The sequence below is a fragment of the Phyllostomus discolor genome, chromosome 7 (genome assembly GCF_004126475.2).
Source record: "Phyllostomus discolor isolate MPI-MPIP mPhyDis1 chromosome 7, mPhyDis1.pri.v3, whole genome shotgun sequence".
Lineage (NCBI taxonomy): Eukaryota > Metazoa > Chordata > Mammalia > Chiroptera > Phyllostomidae > Phyllostomus > Phyllostomus discolor.
The window spans coordinates 33,471,045-33,489,443 of record NC_040909.2 but is presented as its reverse complement, the minus strand read 5'-3'; the positions used below and the strand labels follow the sequence as shown (position 1 = coordinate 33,489,443).

Sequence of the window (18,399 nt, the reverse complement as noted above, 5' to 3'; positions counted from 1 at the left end):
AAACCCCAGGTGTGCAAGATGGCAGCGAGGGCAAGGAGACCCTGGGAACACAAGCAGTGGCTGGCAGACCCTGGGCATGGGATGGCAACAGGCAGACCCAGAGAGACAGCAATAGTGAAGTGGGGCATTGTGTGCAAAGCAGCTGGCTGACCTGGTGGTTCCACATTTGCACACAGATAAACCAGGCGAAACTGGGGAGCAAGACAGACCACACAACCCAGGGCTCCAGAGCAGGGAAATAAAGCCTGAAAACACTGATTGAAAACACCTGTGAGGGATGAGGTGCCAGGAGAGACTCCCAGCCTCACAGGAGAGTTCATTGGAGAGACCCAAAGGGTCCCAAGACATACAGAAGCCCACCCAATGGGAATCAGCACCAGAAAGGCCCAGTTTGCTTGGGGGAAGGGACTGAAATCCGCTAGAGAATGGAGCAAATGCCATTGTTCCCTCAAACCCCACCCCCACATACAGTGTCACAACCCAGCAACTGGGTTGCCCAACCCTGGTAAACACCTAAGGCTCTGCCACTGACTATATAACAGAAACATCGAGACAAAAAAAACAATGGCCCAAACAAAAGAACAGATCAAAGCTCCAGAGCAAATACAGCTAAACAACCAAGAGATAGCCACTTATCAGACGCACAGTTCAAAGCGCTGGTGATCAGGATGCTCACAGAATTGGTTGAACTTGGTCACAAATTAGATGAATAAATGAAGGCTACACTAAGTAAAATGAAGGAAAATGCACAGGAAACCAAGAGTGATGGAAAGAAAACTGGGACTCAAATCAATGGAGTGGACCAGAAGGGAGAAACAACCAAACAAGAAAGAATGGAGAAATGAGAATTCAAAAAAATGAGGAGAGGCTTAGGAACCTCTAGGACATCTTTAAATGTTCCAACATCCGAATTATAGGTGTACCAGAAGGGGAAGAGGAAGAGCAAGCAACAAGAGGAAAAGTTATTTGAACAAATAATAAAGGAGAACTTCCCAATCTGGCAAAGGAAATAGACTTCCAGGAGGTCCAGGAAGCTCAGAAAGTCCCAAAGAAGTTGGACTCAAGGAGGAACACACCAAGATACATCATAATTACATTAGCCAAGATTAAAATGAAGGAGCGAATTCTAGAAGCAGCAAGAGATAAGGAGACAGTTACCTACAAAGGAGTTCCCATCAGACTGTCAGCTGATTTCTCAAAAGAGACCTTACAGGCAAGAAGGGGCTGGAAAGAAGTATTTGAAGTCATGAAAGGCAAGGACCTACATCCAAGATTGCTCTATCCAACAAAGCTTTCATTTAGAATGGAAGGGCAGATAAAGTGCTTCTTTGATAAGGCCAAGTTAAAGGAGTTCATCATCACCAAGCCCTTATTCTAGGAAATGTTAAAGGGACTTATCTAAGAAAAAGAAGATAAAAAACATGTATAGTAAAATGACAGCAAACTCACAATTATTAACAACCACACCTAAAACAAAAACAAAAACAAACTGAGCAATCAACTAGAACAGGAACAGAACCACAGAAATGGAGATCACATGGAGGGTTAGCAACAAGGTGGTAGGAGGAGGAGAGGGAGGAAAAGGTGCAGAGAATAAGTAGCACAGATTGTAGGTAGAAAATAGACAGGGGGAGGGTAAGAATAGTATGAGAAATGTAGAAGCTAAAGAACTTATAAGTATGACACATGGACATGAACTAAAGGGGAGGAATGTGGGTGGGAGGGGGTGTGCAGGATGGAGGGGAAGGAAGGGGGGAAATGGGACAACTGTAATAGCATAACCAATAAAATATATATATTTTTTAAATCAAACATTTTTCTAGCAGAGAGCTCTGAAAATAACAACCTGGTCTGAGATACTCTACATATCACACATAGCAGGGCACACAGCCCAGAAATGGGGCCCCTGAAACACAAGTCCGTTTCCAACTCATACTTCCTGTTCCTGCCACTTTCTCCCAGTGATCACATTACATAGTCATAATTGGCTGTAGAAATGCAGGTGCCAGCTTTTCAGAGGGACCCTCCCCGCAACCATTTCTTGCCTATTCATCTGCACCAAATTCACTAGATTCTTCTGCAGTTATCTCCCCTGGCCCTCCCCTTCATCACCCCAGAGTAGCATGTGAGCACAGATAAATAGACACAATGGTTTCCTACACCTCAGTCCCCAGGAGACATCAGCTTCATAAAGTCAGTTACCCTTAATCATAGTTTGTAAAGAGGCAGCTTCAGGGGATCTCTCTCTTAGTGTCCTTGGGCAAATCACAGGAAAGGACAATGTACAAGTAGGGCTCACTGAGTGTGGTGTCTTTGTGGAACCCACCACCAATTCACTGCTGCTGGTCCAGCAGACTCTCAGGACACTGGCTACCTAACTCTGCAGTGGTTAGACTTGATTATTTTTTAAATTCTGGAACAGCATTATCCAATAAAAATATAACACAATTAAAATTCTCTTGTAGCACATTTTAAAAAGTTAAAAGAAACAGGTAAAATTAAATTTAATAATATATTTTATTTAAAATAAGTATTATTTCAACATGTAATTAACACAAAAAATTAATAAAATATTACATATTCTTCTTTTGAAATGACTCTCCAAAATCCACTGTGTATTTTATGTGTATAGCACATCCTAGTGAGGACGAGCCATGTCACAAGTGCTTAACAGTCACATTTAGCAAATGGCCACTGTATTGGAGAGTATAGTTCTAGAACATTAAAGTAAAATCATATAACCTCAGAATTTCAGGAGGTGCAAAACTATTGTCCCACAGGTTAGAGTTAAATTTTCAAGTAAGGCTTTAAAACAGGAGGAGACAGAGTAAAGTGAGTCATGCAAAGGAAAGGAAGACCCTTTAGCACCAAGGCCTCCATATCCATGAAGCAATTATGGATGAAAGACAAGGAAAAAAATTATATTTTAAAACAGGGTATATATACTGAGAATTGTTAATATAATTTTCCTTGCATATATATTTCTGCTTTAGAATGTTACTTGGTGATATCAGCTTGAATGCAAAGACATTCTTTTTTTATTGTTCCATTACAGTTGTCCCAATTTTCCCCAATTGCCCTCGCATTCCCCAACCCCCATCCTACACTCCCAGTCAATCTTCACCTTGTTGTCTACGTCCATGGGTCATTACACCTGTTTGTTGATTAGCCCCTTCCCCTTTTTCCCCCCCATATGCTCTTCCTCCCTCCCCTCTGGTTGATGTCAGTCTGTTGCTTATTTCCATTCCCCTCATTCTATTTTGTTCATTTGTTTGTTTTATTCATTAGCTTCCTCTTTTAGGTGAAATCATATGGTATTTGTCCTTCATTGCCTGGTTTACTTCACTTAGCATAATACCCTCCAGTTCCATTTATGCTATCATGAAGGCTAGGAGTTCCTTCTTTCTTTTTGCTGCATAGTATTACATTGTGTAAATGTACCAGTTTTTTGATCCATTTATTTACTGATGGGCACTTAGGCTGTTTCCAGCACTTGGCTATTGTAAATAACACTGCTATGAATATTGGGGTGCATAGGTTTTTTTGCACTGGTGTTTCAGGATTCTTAGGGTATAATCCCAGCAGTGGAATTGCTGGGTCAAAATGCAGTTCCATTTTTAGTTCTTTGAGGAAGTTCCATACTGTTTTCCACAGTAGCTGCACCAGTCTGCATTCCCACCAACAGTGCACTAGGGTTCCCTTTTTCTCCTTATTCTTGCCAGCACTTGTTTTTGTTGATTTGTTAATGATGGCCATTCTGGCCAGTGTGAGGTGGCATCTCATTGTGGTTTTAATTTGCGTCTCTCTGATGACTAGTGATATTGAGCATTTTTTCATATGTCTATGGGCCCTCTGTATGTCCTGCTTGGAGATGTGTCTCTTTAGGTCCTTTGCCCATTTTTTAATTGGATTGTTTGTCTTCCTGGTGTTGAGTCTTATGAGTTTTTTATATACAGGGTCCAGAACAAACAATGCCCCTTTTTTACTATAAAATCTTTTATTAGAAAATCACAAGCATTTAATTCTATAACATAACAATATCACACTCAATCACACCATATGGCATTTTAGGTGAAATGTTCAAATTAAAACTATAAATTATTATACCCATTATATTACCCTACCAACTACACTCAACCAGGCATTACTTCTGCTAGACCCTGTATTTTGAAGATCAAACCCTGTCTGAGGTATGATTGGCAAATATATTTTCCCATACTGTCCATCCCCTTTTCATTTTGATGATGTTTTCTTTAGCGGTGAAGAAGCTTTTTAATTTGATGTATTCCCATTTATTTAGTCTTTTTAAAAATTTATTTATTTTTAGACGAGAAGGAAGGGAGAGAAATATCAATGTGTGGTTGCCTCTTGATAACCACCTTCTGGGGACCTGTTTCACAACCCAGGCATGTACCCTGACTGGGAATCAAACTGGTGACCCTTTCATTTGCAGTCTGGCGCTGAATCCACTGAGCCACACCAGCCAGGGCTAGTCTTTCCTTTATTTACCTTGCCCTAGGGGATATATTGGTGAAATTTTCTGAAGTTTTACTGCCTATGTTTTCCTCTAGGACTTTTGTGGTGTCACAGCTTATGTGTTAAGTCTTTTATTCATTTTGAGTTTATTCTAGTGTAAGGTGCAAGCTGGTGGTCTAGTTTCATTTTTGTGCATGTACCAGTCCAGTTCTCCCAACACCATTTGTTTAATAGGCTATTTTTACTCCATTTTATGCTCTTGCTAAATGCAAAGACATTCTTAATGGTATATTTTAGAGTACAACCATCACCAACTATAAAATTATAGATGTAGACATGATATAGTTAATCCAAACAGATAAATTAAACACTTACAGACTCAATAGGGCTTTTAAAAGAGTTGTCAAGAATTTCCACTTGGTAATTTTCTATGGTTTAATTGGAAAGACATGTTGATTTTGCAAAGATGGTTGAAAGTTGATTTTTAATAGTTTGGAAGATTATCTATAACTAATACAAATGTGAAATGCAGCTACACTATCCTAAAGTCAAGTCTAAGAGGGAGAGAAGACAGTGGTGATAGACCGCTCCAGAATCTGTTGGGATTTAATGGACACTGCAGATCTACTCACACAGCACCATGAGAAGTGCATATACTCAGAAAAATTTTCCACTTAAAAAATCAAGGGAGAAACAGCCCTGGCCAGTATAGCTCAGTTAGTTGGGGCATTGTCCCATAGACCAAAAGGTCACAGGTTTAATTCCCAATTAGGGCACATACCTAGGTTGCGGGTTCTATCCCGGTTGGGATGCATAGGAAAAGACAATCAATCAACGTTTCTCTCTCTCTTTCTCTTTCTCTTTCTCTATCTCTATCTCTATCTCTATCTCTATCTCTATCTCTATCTCTACCTTTCTCTCTCCTTAAAAGCAAGCAACCAAAAGTTGACACTTGGAAAAAGGAAATGTCACTAGGTGAGTTTCCCATTGTTTACAGTTCCTTGTCTGAGGGGCAGATCTCTCTTGGTGCCATGAATAATGATAGTTTTACTGGCTTGAAGAATCAGAAAACAAATATTGAGTGAAACACAAAAGTTAGAAAATGACAGGACCAGAGTTAAGTGCTAATGGACTAAACATTCCAATTAGATGACGGAGATTGTTGGAATGAATTCATTTTTTTAAAAGGCTAACTATATGCTGCTATAAGAGACACACTTTTAATATGAGGACACAGATAAGTTTAAAGTAAGAATATGGAAAGAAGATAAACCATACAAACAGTAAACAAACCAAAAAAAGTTATATTAATATCAAAGTAAGGATAATTGCCAGAGATAAAGAGGGACATTTCATGATGATAAAAGGCCCAATTACTCAGGAAGATGTATCAACTATAAATATGTATACTCCTAAAATGGAGCTTCAAAATATGTGAAGGAAAAACTGACATAAAAGGAGAAACAGACACACCCACACTCATATTAGACATTTTGTTGTCTCTCTCTCTCAATAACTAATAGAACTATAGAAAAATATGAACAGTATTATCCAACATTTGACCTAATTGATATTTATAAAACACTACCCCAACCACTGCAGGATACACATCCTTTTCTGCTTCAGGGATCTTTGAGCCCCTCGAGTCATTGCTGAAGGGAATGAGGCCTGCCCTGTCTCCTGTGTTTCACACACCACATGGCCTACATGTTTAGCCGTGAACCATTTAGTAAACCATTCAGAGTGTGCTGGTGGGTGGGGGGACTGATGAACAGCACGTTGGTAAGCATTATGAAAAGTGGGAAATGAAAGGAGTCGATGCTGTGTATGCAAAGCCCTAGAATAGTGCCTGGTGCTTAACTCTGCACTAGTCTCACCTAAGGGTATGATTACCTGGAAGTACGGGAGAGAAAAGAGCATGCTTAGGGTAGCAAGGTAACGGGGTGTCCTGAAGACTGGATTAGGGAGAATCATTCCTCCCTGTAGGGAGAGTATGGCCCTCACTATCAGGGCCATGCAGTTGTCACAAGAGTGACACATTCCAAAGTGATTCCAGGCTGATGTAGGACTGCAGGAATGCTTGCAGGCAGTTCCAGTTCTCCTTGCTTCTGGGAAGCCGACTGCTAACTCCCTCCTTGCAGGAGACAGCTGTGAGAAATCTGAGTTCATTTTTGTTTGTTGTTTTGTTTTGGGGTTTTTTGTTGTTGTTGTTTTTTGTGCTGCTTTGTGTGTTGAGGTCTGGGGGGTAGGGGCACAGGAGGCAGCCAGGATGGAACGTGGGGGCTGCCACTCGAGGCCTGCTCGTGCTTCTCCCTGACACTGGCATGGGCACACAGGACCTGCCCCCATCGGAGAGCTTTAGACCTGTAGACCAGTGTCCTTGGAAGTATGATAAGAATCCTGGGCTTGCAAGGGACTGAGAAAACAGATGGGGACCCTGGCTTTTGGTGGTTACTAGGCAGGTCCAGATTCTTTCCAGCCCCCAGCCGAAGGCAAAGCACAGTCTATGCTCCCACATTCATACCCATGCACTTCACCCTGAGAGCCAATGAGGTCCTTGGCAAGAGAACTGAATAAGTTGTGTCAGAACAAGTTACTGGATGCAGCTGCTGTTATAATCATGGGAAAGGGCCAAGAACACTCGGCAGGCCGGTCTGGAAGGGTGAGACTGGGTGTGACTCTGAACTGCCAAGCACCAAGGCTGTGCAACACACCCACTCTCTTGGCCGTGCCAGATCCTGGGGGCGAGCAGCAGTGGCCTTACTGAGGAAGGTCCCCACTCTCTGGAGAAGGGAGGTCTCTCCCAGCCCCTCTAATTAGAAGTGAAGTCCTATACATGCCCTTTTGCCCTCCTTGCCCAAGTGCTTGTCGACCAGGAAATTGTGTGCCCATGACCAACCAGAGCCCAGACTACATCTGGTCAGCATCACACTGAAAGGAAAACAGGACACTCTTACCAAGGTATTGGGCAGCACCACTGCTGGGCAGCAGGAGTACCGGAGCAGCTGGCCCATCTTCCAGATGGAGAGCAGCACAACAAGGATCAGTACGACGCCAGCAAATGCAGTCAAGGCCAGCACTAGAGGGAAGGTCTCTTCTGCACATAAAGATAAGAACAGGCTTAGGAGACACAGTGAAAATGAAATCCCCAATCCGGGGCCTCCCTCACTTTCCTGGAGCTGGTTCTACACATGGGTAAGACAGCAGATACCAACATCCTGAGATTTGATGTATGCCCTAGTGATTAAAATTACCACCATTAAAACCATTTTTCTAGAATCCAAATTAAGGCTTGGTTTCCAGAAAGCCCCAGAGAAGATTAAAATCTCTTGTTTTTGGGAAACGGGAGGAGTATCAACTGTTAAGCCCCCAGCCATTTTGAACCTGGGGCCACTGCCAGAAGGAGGGCTGAGTGCCAGGCTCCCAGGAGGATGAGGGGGAGGTGCCAAAAAAGAACAGCAAGGAATGGAACTGGGCAGTAACTGAAACAAAGTGTTTCACAATTTGCTTCTGGCTCTGATTCATCTTATGGAAGAAAATACTAAGTTCAGAAAATAGTCACATAATAACTATCATATATTAAGCCCCTACTATAGTTAAGTAATTTACTCCGGGTCACACATGTACGGCACCCAAGCCTACGGTCATTCTACTAAGTAAATGGATCAGAAAATACCAAGTGGGAGCATCTGGGATGCAGAAGGGGGACGGGTTATTTTTTGATCTTATAGCCTCAAGCAACTCCGTTGGGCCCTCCAGGCTGAATTGCTCACCGCAGTGTGAAAGGAGGCACAGCCAGTGAGGCTGCGGAGAAGCTGGTGGTCTCACACATGGGCCTAGGGGCACTGCACTTTATTTCAATGCTTTTGGAAAATATTTTGGCAGTACACATCAAGAGATATACAAATAAATGTTCACACACTTTCATCCACTTTTGTGAGTAGATTCCAAAAAACTAAATAATTCCAAGAAAGGAAACAATGATATGAGTAAAGCAGCTCACAGCAGCATCTGCTCTCATCAGCCTCATAACCAGTCTCATCTCTGCCCAAAGTCACACACCTGCACCTCCCCCACCTCCTGCCATGCTGTGTATTTTCATCATAGCACGTACCACCAAGGGAAGCTATCTCATTTGCTTATTTGTCTGTAGCCTGTCTCTCCAACTAAACGGTAAGCTCCCTGAGAGCAGGGACTTCCCGACTGTATTCCAGGGACTCGACCAGCATGTGACCCATAGTCAATGCTCCATATTCATTCAATGAATCGGTCAATCAATCAATGACCATCATCTTCAAAAGCAAATGGAAATGACCTGAGGCATGGAGATGACTTAAATACCCCTAAATAGAAGATGACTTAGTTTATTATGGGACATCAGCATAGTAAGTTAAGAATTCAGCTATTAAAATGGGCATTAGGATATATACAAGCTTGTTCACTACAGCATGGTTTGCAGTAACAAAGACTGGAAAGCACAAAATATGCCCATTAATTACATCTATTTTGGCACATACATGCATTGGCTCATTGTGCATCTCCTTTCCAAATGAGGTAGGTCCGTGTGTGCTGACATGGAAGATGTTCACAGTACACCACTAAGTGAAGATAATGAACAAACAGAACAGTAGGCAAAGTACAAACCCAATTGTGCCTCTGAGTATTGGTATCACATAGTAACTAGCAGGTTAAATGCCAAACTTGCCGAAATAAACCTCCTCAGTGGAAAACATGTACCTCTTACTTTATATACTTCTGTGTTGTTTGAATTTTTGAAAAGCTTGACTTACACAGTTGAAACAGTAGTACAAAATGGCAATCAGAAAGTCTGCATGGGAAATGTGATGGCTATCTGTGGAAAAGCAGACACAAAGCATACGTGCAATCCACCTGCCACGTGTGTCTATACCTGGGCAGTGATGGCAGGATGACACCCCTTTGGAGAGCAGTTGGAGGCAGCAGTCAGACTTCAAATGTGTTTGCTTCTGACCAAGCAACTCTACCTCCAAGAATTTATCCTTCAAGTGTACCAGCAAAATGATCTATGTGCACGGTAACTAATTAAAGCACTGCCTGTGGTAGCAAAATATTGATGTGGCGGGGGGACTAAATGCCCATCAATAGGAAGCTACTTAAATTAGTGATATATACACAAGGAGAATACTATGTAGCCATAAAGAAAGATGAGGAAGGTCTGTATAGATATGGACAAATCTATGAGATACATAAAGTGGAAAAGACAGGATCCAGACTAGTGCATAGAGTACGCTGCCATTTGTGCTAAAGAAGAAAGATAGAACAGAGAGCTTCCATGTGTAGCTTATATATTTTGAAATTCATTAATGTACTAAATATTCAAAATAATAATTATTTTGTTAAAGGCTAGAAAGTTATATACAAAAATGTCCGTAGTGGTGTTTGAGTGTCAGAATCAGGAGATGTGGGGTTTTGTTTTGTATATTTACCAAGGGTTTTTAAACATTGTGGGGTTTTAGACCTTAAAAATTTTCAAGGGAAAAAAATTAAGTCGAACAAGAGGAGTCTATAGATTTCTCATAGGTCCCTCCTAGCTGAAAGCAGCTGTGACATACAATGGGCTGCCTCCTCGCATGGTTTGACTCTCAAGCTCCTGGCTGCCTTCCCTGCAACTCCCCACAATTCACCTGGTAAGCCAAACGTGCAATATCTGGCCTGAGGCCTAGGGACCTTTCAGGGGAAAGTGTTCCAGACAGCTGTTCAAGTGACCCCACCCAGCCCCAGAGTGGACGCTTCCCTATAGTCCTGGTGGGGAGCACAGTTTCACTACAGGAATCCATCCAGACTCAGGAAGCAGGTCAGTGAGACCAGGGGAGACTGGGAACCAAAGAAACCCAGCAGGCAGCTGAGCATGCTTCAGGAGGTACTGTCACCTGTGCAGGACTCCAGAGAAAAGACAGGTCATCCTTACCTTGCACCTTGATGCATTCTGCCTGGCTGAAGGCACTGTGCCTCCCGATGGCCTTCACAAATGTCTGGGCCTTCACACAGTACACAGCCCCGGGCTCCATGGTTTCCAGGTGCACTGGAACACCCCTGCTCCTCACTGTTTTGACATGTTCCTTTAGGAGAGCAGAAAACAGTTACACACTGAGGGAAGCAAGACAGGAAAGGGAGAGATGAGCCAGGGAAAGAAAGCTGCAGATATTCCCTTTAGGCTGCATACAAAATATTCCTTCTCATTCATTCATTCATTCATTCATGTTTGTTTATTATGCACCTACTATGTGCTAAGCACTGCTGTCATGGAAGTCATGTGGGAGAATACAGACAATATGTGATATTTATCAGGTGGTAGTAAGAAAAATTAAGCAGAACAAGAAGGCTGAGTAATGAGGATGCACTAAACAGAATGGCTGGGGAAGACCTCTCTGATAAGACAACATGGGCAGAGAACTGAAGGTTGGAAATATGACTGACCCAGGGTGGGGATGAGTGCACAGGAGCAATGGAACTAGTGGGCAGTGCCTCCTCATACATCCATCCACCCACCTGTCTGTTTATCCATCCATACATCCTTTCACTCTACCCATCCCCTGAGGCCTGTGCTCCATGTCTGAATCTGTGGAGGCTTGTTTGGACAAAGCCCAGGAGACTCAGGGTGCATGCTCCTCTCCCAGTTACCAAGGGTAGAGAGAGGGCTCCATCCCAGAGAATCTGAGGAAGCCACATGCTCCTTCCTGCCCAGGTCCTGATCTGTCCCCCACGCCACTCCATCTGCCTGGCTGGCAATGCTGTGTCCTACCACTGGGCCCGGACCCAACAGGAGTAAATACTGGAAACCATATGTTAATGCCCATTCCACCTACCCATACCACCTTCCAGAGGAAGCTACTCAACCTACTGCCCCTGTTGAATGGGTGCTGGGATATGTGCCCTGCACCTCAAGATAATACTGTGAGGTCAGGAGTACCCCCGGTCTCAGAAGGGTCCATCAGAGACCAGCTAGCAACCTCTACCCCTAAGCTTAGCCTGATAAGATAAGCAGGACCAATCAGATTTTCTCTCTTGGGATTTGGTCTTGGCAATATCTGGAGCTAGAAACAGGGACAAAGGGAAGAGGACACAGTGAGGGGGAGTCACACCTGAGAGGACTTGAGGGGCTGGTCAGGCACAGCCACAGGAATGAGTAGAAGGAGTGATGAGGAGTCAGGGCCTGGGAGTAAGCTGAGGAGAAGGCCACAGGAAGAGTGCAATAGAGAGGACCCACCAGAGGGAAGCAAGGACTCCACAGGCCAGGGTTCTTGGGTAAGGAGGCCATGCTGCAGCCTGGCTCTGAGCCAGCTCTCTCATAGATTCTGTGAGAGCTCCTTATTGCACCATACTAATCTCTATGATAAAGTCTACTTTTGTCTGTGCTGACTGGAGTGGGCCTTGTCACCATATCAGCTCGCACAGAGCTTCCACAGCTCTGACTGTTCCCTAGTTCCTGCTCAAGCTCCACCTCTTCTGCTGCTGCGGCTGCTCCTGTTTGACCATTCCCTCTGGGAGAGCTGACCTCCCACCCACCCCAGCACGTAGCAGCTGTCCCACTGGGAGGGGCAGCGCCCCATTTAGGCATTCTTTGTGATCCACTGGCTCTTTATTAGGGTAATCCAGAAGCCAGTTCTTGGCTTTCTGCCCTGACTCCTGCGCCCTGCCCAGATGCACACCCTAAAGAGGCTTGTACCAGCCTCACACGCTTTTGAAATCATCCAGTTGATCTGGAACACCCTGGTCTGCTGCACCTAAACATGTCAGGGAGAATGCTGAGAAGGCAAGCTGATAAGGGGAAAGAAATGCATCAAAAAGATATTATGGATCCCAGTATGTTTGAGTTTACAGCAAGAAGGCAGTCCTCATACTTCAGTCAATCTGGCCTGAGAAGGCACCCAGCCAAGGCCTGGGTTGGAACCAAGGCACTTCTTTGAAGAAGAGGCTACTGAGATTGTCAGCCTACTCCCATCTCTTCTTTCTCACACTTCACTTAGGCCTGGTCATCCTCAGGCCACCCCACACAGTGACCACTACAGGGTCTGGCTTCTTTCAACCACCTCTCACGGGCCTGACTCCTTCCCCAAAGTCTGACTCAAAGGCCAAGGCCAGAAGTCTTACTTTAGAACCAGGCTCCCTCTTCCAGTAGGCCACGAGGAATTCAAACTGGGGCCCCAGGTCTTCTAGCTTAATAACCAGGTAGAAGCCATCCTTGGTGACCTCCATTCCAGGTGGGGTTAGAAAAGCTGTTGGCAAGACAAGAGGTGAATCAAAGCCAGCCCCAGACAGGACTGATTTTTGTTCTGGGGAACTCTGACCAAGTTACTGGGGGAAACATGCCAGGCTCCTGGGAAGGGAGGTGGCTAGATGTAGCTCCACAGCATGTAGCAGCGTGTCCACCAATACTCTCCTGTACCTGGCAGGTGCTCAGTGAATGCTCTTTAAGTAATGAGAAAGTTTTTTCAAAAGACAAAGATTACTACAATTCACATGGATTGGTGACATGAATTGGCTGCTGATGACTTTCAAACATCAGCAAATCAGCAGCCTGCAATGTACCATTCTACTCTCAGCCCAAGGATCCTTAATGGGGGATGTCAGAAAACCAGAGGGTTTGACAAACTCCAATAACCAACTCTATAAATTACAGCACAAGCACACACACTATCTTTCACACTTCTAGATCCTAAACAGATTGTCCAGCAGTCTCCATGGACACTTTCCCCTTGGCAGACCAAGAACAGAAGGGCACAGGCAGGCAGTCTCTACTCCCTGGCTAGAGATGATGGATCCATACTTTCCTCTCAGATCCAGACACTGCAGGACCAGAAGGGGCCCCTGATTGTTGGCAGTGGTTTGAGAAGTATAGTGGAGTGCGTTCTGGGCTGAATCCCCCTACACTGAGGTCAGTGGACACTCTCTCAAAGGAAAGTCATTTCCTGCAGGGAGTTTTCAGAGAGCAAAACATTTCCTGGCATTTGAAAAGCTGCCTGGATAGGGAACAGGAGGACTTGGGAAGTCAGGGACCAACTGTGTAAAAACATACTCAGTTCAGAGGCTTCAAATGAGCACATAGAGCCAGCAGTACTACCTCTGAAACACCTCCAGAAGGAAGACAGATGTTTGACTCCTTCAGTTTTAGGTCAAACATGATTAGAATTGTATATTCTGATCTCTGTCTTTATTGAAAATACAGTTAGAAAAAATGATCTGAAGTCATTTCCGTTCAGAGAGTATTTTGACAGTGTTGGAGCAGGAACCTCTGTCCTATGCACTCTACATATTCATTTAGTCCATCCAGCAAGTTTAAGAAAGTAAATAAAGCACTTGTTGTACAGACAAAGTAATTGTGCCTCAGAAAGGTTAAGTAACTCTCCCAAAGTCACACAGCGGCCAGAATTTGAGCCCATGGCTTCCCCAAGCTTCTAGACTCTGCTCTGTGGGATGTTTAGCCTCTGTACTCATGGGTCTCAGATCTAGATGTTCATGAGAGTAATCTGGGGAGAATTTTAAACTCCCACTGAACAGAATGCACATAAATTACTTAAATCAGGCTCTGGGGATATGCCCCTGACATAAGTGGTTCTAAAGCTCCCCTGTGACTTGATGTGCAATCAAGGTTAAGAAACTCTGCTCTCAAAAAAGGCTTCCCTGTAAGAATAGATCTTTTTCAGAGGAGCTTTATTATTTTTTTCCAGAGAAGCTTTAAAACAAGACTTCTCATGTTTAGGGAGAAGTCACATTGGCCTTTTTCAGAGGCAAAGTAACAGACTTAATGCCCTTAAGCATCATGATTCCATCCCAGCTGTGTAGCTAACTCCACCTGCACAGCGGTCACACAGGACTGCATCTTCCACCTTCTGGGGCAGGTACAGAGACTCCTGTTCTTCAGCTCCTCCTGCAGCAAAACTTTTTCCTGCAAAACTTTTTATAATGGCCTTCTCAAGCACCAGCTGTTACTGCACAAACCCCCACCCACACAATTTTGTAGGCACTTCCTTTCTCCATCTGACCAATGCCTTCCTTTCTAACAACAGCTGCCAGCTTCCAGCAATGGTCTTGGCGGAGCCCTGTGCTACCAGCAGCCCAGAGGGAGGGGCTGCTGGGTGATACCTGGGCACTGTGAGCAGAGGCAGAGTTGTACCCTGTTCCAGTGCCCCTCAGCCTCCCCCAGTGCCTGGAGCTGGAATCCCACTGCTTCTACTAGATCCTCCCAGTGCCTGGACAGAAAATCTCACATTCTGCATCAAAATTCCTATTGGTATCATATTCCAATGGTCCCATTCCTGCCCCACCTCTTCCTTCCTCTGCTGTAGCTCTCTACTTAGGCATACCTAGGGCAACAATAATAATAATACTTAACAATAGCTGAGTACCATAACAGGATAGCACTGCATTAAGCATTTACACATTTCATCCTGTATAGTTCCCACAAGCATACTTTGAGGCAAACTGTTACCCTTCTTACAGATGAGGAGGCAGGGAAGGGCCCAGTTATCAATGGCTGAGCTGGATTTGAACCACATCCATCTGACTCTAGAAGGCCAACTTCCCCTTCAAATCTGTCTTCACCTTCCTCAGCCGCTTCCAGCTTGGTCTCTCCACCACCATCACCATCACCTTCTAAACCCTCCTGATTTCTATCCAATTTCATACCCTGCCCAGTAACATTTGACTCATCCCATTACTGTCCATGCTGCCCCTAACCTTCCTTTGTCCTCACAACTGATGATCTTCTGTCACACCAAGACAACAAGAGGTCACCAAGGCCTTTCCCTTGCCTCTCTTGCAGCTTCAGACTGATCACATTATCACCCATACCTGTCTCAGAGGAGGATCTGCCTTTTTCCTTCCCACCTTCACCCAGTCCTCCACTCAGCAGCCTAACCACCATCCCCACTGTTCCATGAAGCCATTTTCTCAAGGACACATTTAGGGGCCTCCTTTAGGCCTATCAGCAGCTCTTCTATTCTACCATCCACCCACCTACCAGTACCCTTCCCTCTACCTGCTTTTTAAACCCTGAAGTTTACCAGGATCCTGTCCTGAGTTATCTCTGTTCTTTTATCTTGTCCCTGGACAGTTGCATCTGCCCCAAAGCCTTTAGCTATTAACTTTGTTCTGTGTGTCTGGCCTTGACCTGTCTGAGTCCCAGGGCCTGATTTCCAGGTGCCAATCAGACATCTTGGCATGATATCTTATAGGAATCTCTATGTCAAAGAGCCCAAAGCCAGAAGTGTCTCCTATTTCTCAAGACTAGTTAAAGCCTCCTTAGGAACCACCTTGCCTGGTTTCAGAAGCTGTAACCTCCATGGCTAGGGCTGAGTAAAGAGACCTTGGGACCATAAGCCAGTAAGGAGACAAAGCTTATCTTCCTAATACGGGAGCTGCCTCTGTCCCCTTTTACTTCACCCAGCTTGGCCCCGGGTGGATGATTAGTTAGCTAATGACAGGTAAGATTCCTCAAGGGAGGGACAACCTGAGCCAGGCATGGTCACGAAGGGGCTCTCAGGGAAGGACTTGGGGGGGTTATAGAAAAAGAGGATGATGGACCCTCACCCCTCAACTTTGACATACCCCGAGTCCTCATTCTGTCTGCAAGAAGTCTCCTAATTTCTTGACTGCCTTACTTCTCCTACCTGACTTAAGCCTGAAACAATGCTGGAGGGCAGTACAGCCCTGGACAGGAATGGGACGTTCTTCAGGGCAATCAGGCCTAAAAAAGAATGCATAAAATCCTGTGAAACCTGCTTTGCTAAAAATGTCCTCAATTTTCTGATAAGGGTCCAAACATAAAATGAGTCTGTTTCCCAAAGTTTTATGGCCCTTTAGCTAACTAACCCTGACTCAGAATAAACCCTGATAGTTCTTTGAGTGTTATCTATTGCTTGATCATTACTGCCTGATAATGATGAATGAAGACCTTCCTTGAAATAATGCTCCCAGAAAAGCAATAAAAGCCTGTCCAGGCAAGGGTCAGGGCACTCTCTCACTTAGAGAGTGGCTATGATATCCCTTTTTCTCCACAGGACTTCTGCAGTTCATGTGAATATGTTTATCACATCCACAACATCACAGACACCGCTGGTCAGAGTCCATATCACCTCCTGGGTTCTCTGCCTTAGATGACACTCTCGCCAACCCCAGGTGGAAGCTGGATACCATCACTGTCTGTCCCAATGACTGGTCCTCAAGCTCTATCCTAACTCATCCATGACTCAAATTTGTCCTCTCTTCCCCATCCCTGCCCTTCCCTCTCTACTGGGCTCAAGACACCCTCCTCACTCTTCCCCTGTTGACCTATTCTTGACCTACTCCAGTGCCCTTTTGCACAGCAGCCAGAGTGATTGTTCTGTAAGACAAATCTGGCCTAGACACTCTATTTTTCCATGGTTCCCTCTACTGGTTTGATCACCTTCACATCAAAGTCCTTCGCCATGTGACCAGCTGCTTCCTCACCCACTGGCCATTCAGTCCTTGCTCCTGCTACTCCCAAATACACACACCTTTTTATACATTGGCCATTGTTTGTGCTCTGCCGACGTTGGCCACCTATCTGTATTCTTCCCTTACTTCTTCTCAATCATTTTCCAGGTACTATTTCTGTAAAAAAGTCATATATTTGCCCCATTTCCCCACTTCCAGAGCAGCTTCCCAATGTCAGCATTCCCACCATGTGTAGAAATGAGAAAGGGCATGTGGGAAGCAGTTGGCATTTTTGTTTTAAATGAACCAGTTAGGGTTGTTTGTGTTCATAGTACTCTGGTTTTGCAAGACTAATTTAATGCTAAAAAGAATCCTGAAAACCTCAGAGAACATTTCCTGAAGGGGAAGTCTGGTGGCAGTGGGGGAGCACAGAGAGAAATATCTTACTTGAGTTTCGATTAAAAGGGTGCATCAGGGTGCTCCAGGCTGAGTTCTGTGAGCCTAGGGTGGCCCTGACACGGAGGTTGTATGGCACAGTGGCAGTGATGTCATCAGTAACGTCACACTCAGGAACTTTGGTAGGTGAGCACCTGCTGCTGGGGATCCAGACGTGGCTCATGTACAGGCTCTCATACTCTCTGGCCAAAGAGAGGAAGGCACAGTGTTACACCAGCCCCATCAGGCTCAGTGATGGCTGCAAGTAACTGCCTCATTCACCTGCTTTTCATGTGTCAGCAAAATGAACATTTGCTCCACACTCCAGTTCCTCCACCCTCTTCCCTGACCAACCATTCATCCTTCCTTACTCCTTTTATGGCCAAAGTAGGGAAACATGGGCATAAACCTCAATGTGTCCAGGTCCCTCCATCTCCACAGTCACCACCCCAATCTCAGCTACTATCATCCATTGTCTTGCTATGGTCTCCCAACTGATTTTCCAGCTTCCACTCCTGCCATTCTTCAAACCATTCATCACCCAGCAAATCATGACATTTTTATCCTTAAATGGCTTCTAAGACACTGAGAATAGAATCCAAACTCTTTCCCCTGGTCTTTCTCACTCCACCCATACACATGGCATGCTCTTTCCTCCACACTGCCCTCCTCGCTTAGCTCTTTACCTCAGGACCTCTGACTAGCTGTTCACTGTGTCTCAAATTCTCTGTCTCTGCTGTTCACATTGGCTGGCTCCTCCTGCTCTTCAGATGTGGGCTTAAATATCACTCCTCAGACAGGCCTTTCCTGAGTGCTTAATGAAAAGAAGCTGCAGAGTCAACTGTCTTTTGCATCAGCCTTTTAGCTTCCTCCCAGCAATGATAACTATCTGAAGTTACCTAGAGCAGTGCTGCCCAGTAGAACTTGCTGTGATGATGGAAATGTTCTAAATTGGTGTTGTTCAATATGGTAGGCACTGCCACATGTGGCTATTGGGAATTTGAAATGTGACTAGTGTGGCTGGAAGACAGACATTTTCATTTAATTTAAATA

General features: G+C 44.7%; 1 protein-coding gene across 1 annotated transcript in view; it reads right to left on the bottom strand.

Annotated features, from left to right (window-relative positions):
* Nucleotides 1–18,399, bottom strand: part of IL20RB (interleukin 20 receptor subunit beta) — a 33,695-nt gene that overhangs the window by 2,016 nt on the left and 13,280 nt on the right. Inside the window, exons 3-6 of the mRNA XM_028518835.2 lie at nt 17,359–17,549; nt 12,607–12,731; nt 10,424–10,574; nt 7,434–7,573 (exon numbers count right to left, since the gene is read on the bottom strand). Of these exons, the coding sequence (XP_028374636.1) occupies nt 7,434–7,573; nt 10,424–10,574; nt 12,607–12,731; nt 17,359–17,549 (607 nt within the window). The remainder of the gene's footprint in view (nt 1–7,433; nt 7,574–10,423; nt 10,575–12,606; nt 12,732–17,358; nt 17,550–18,399) is intronic.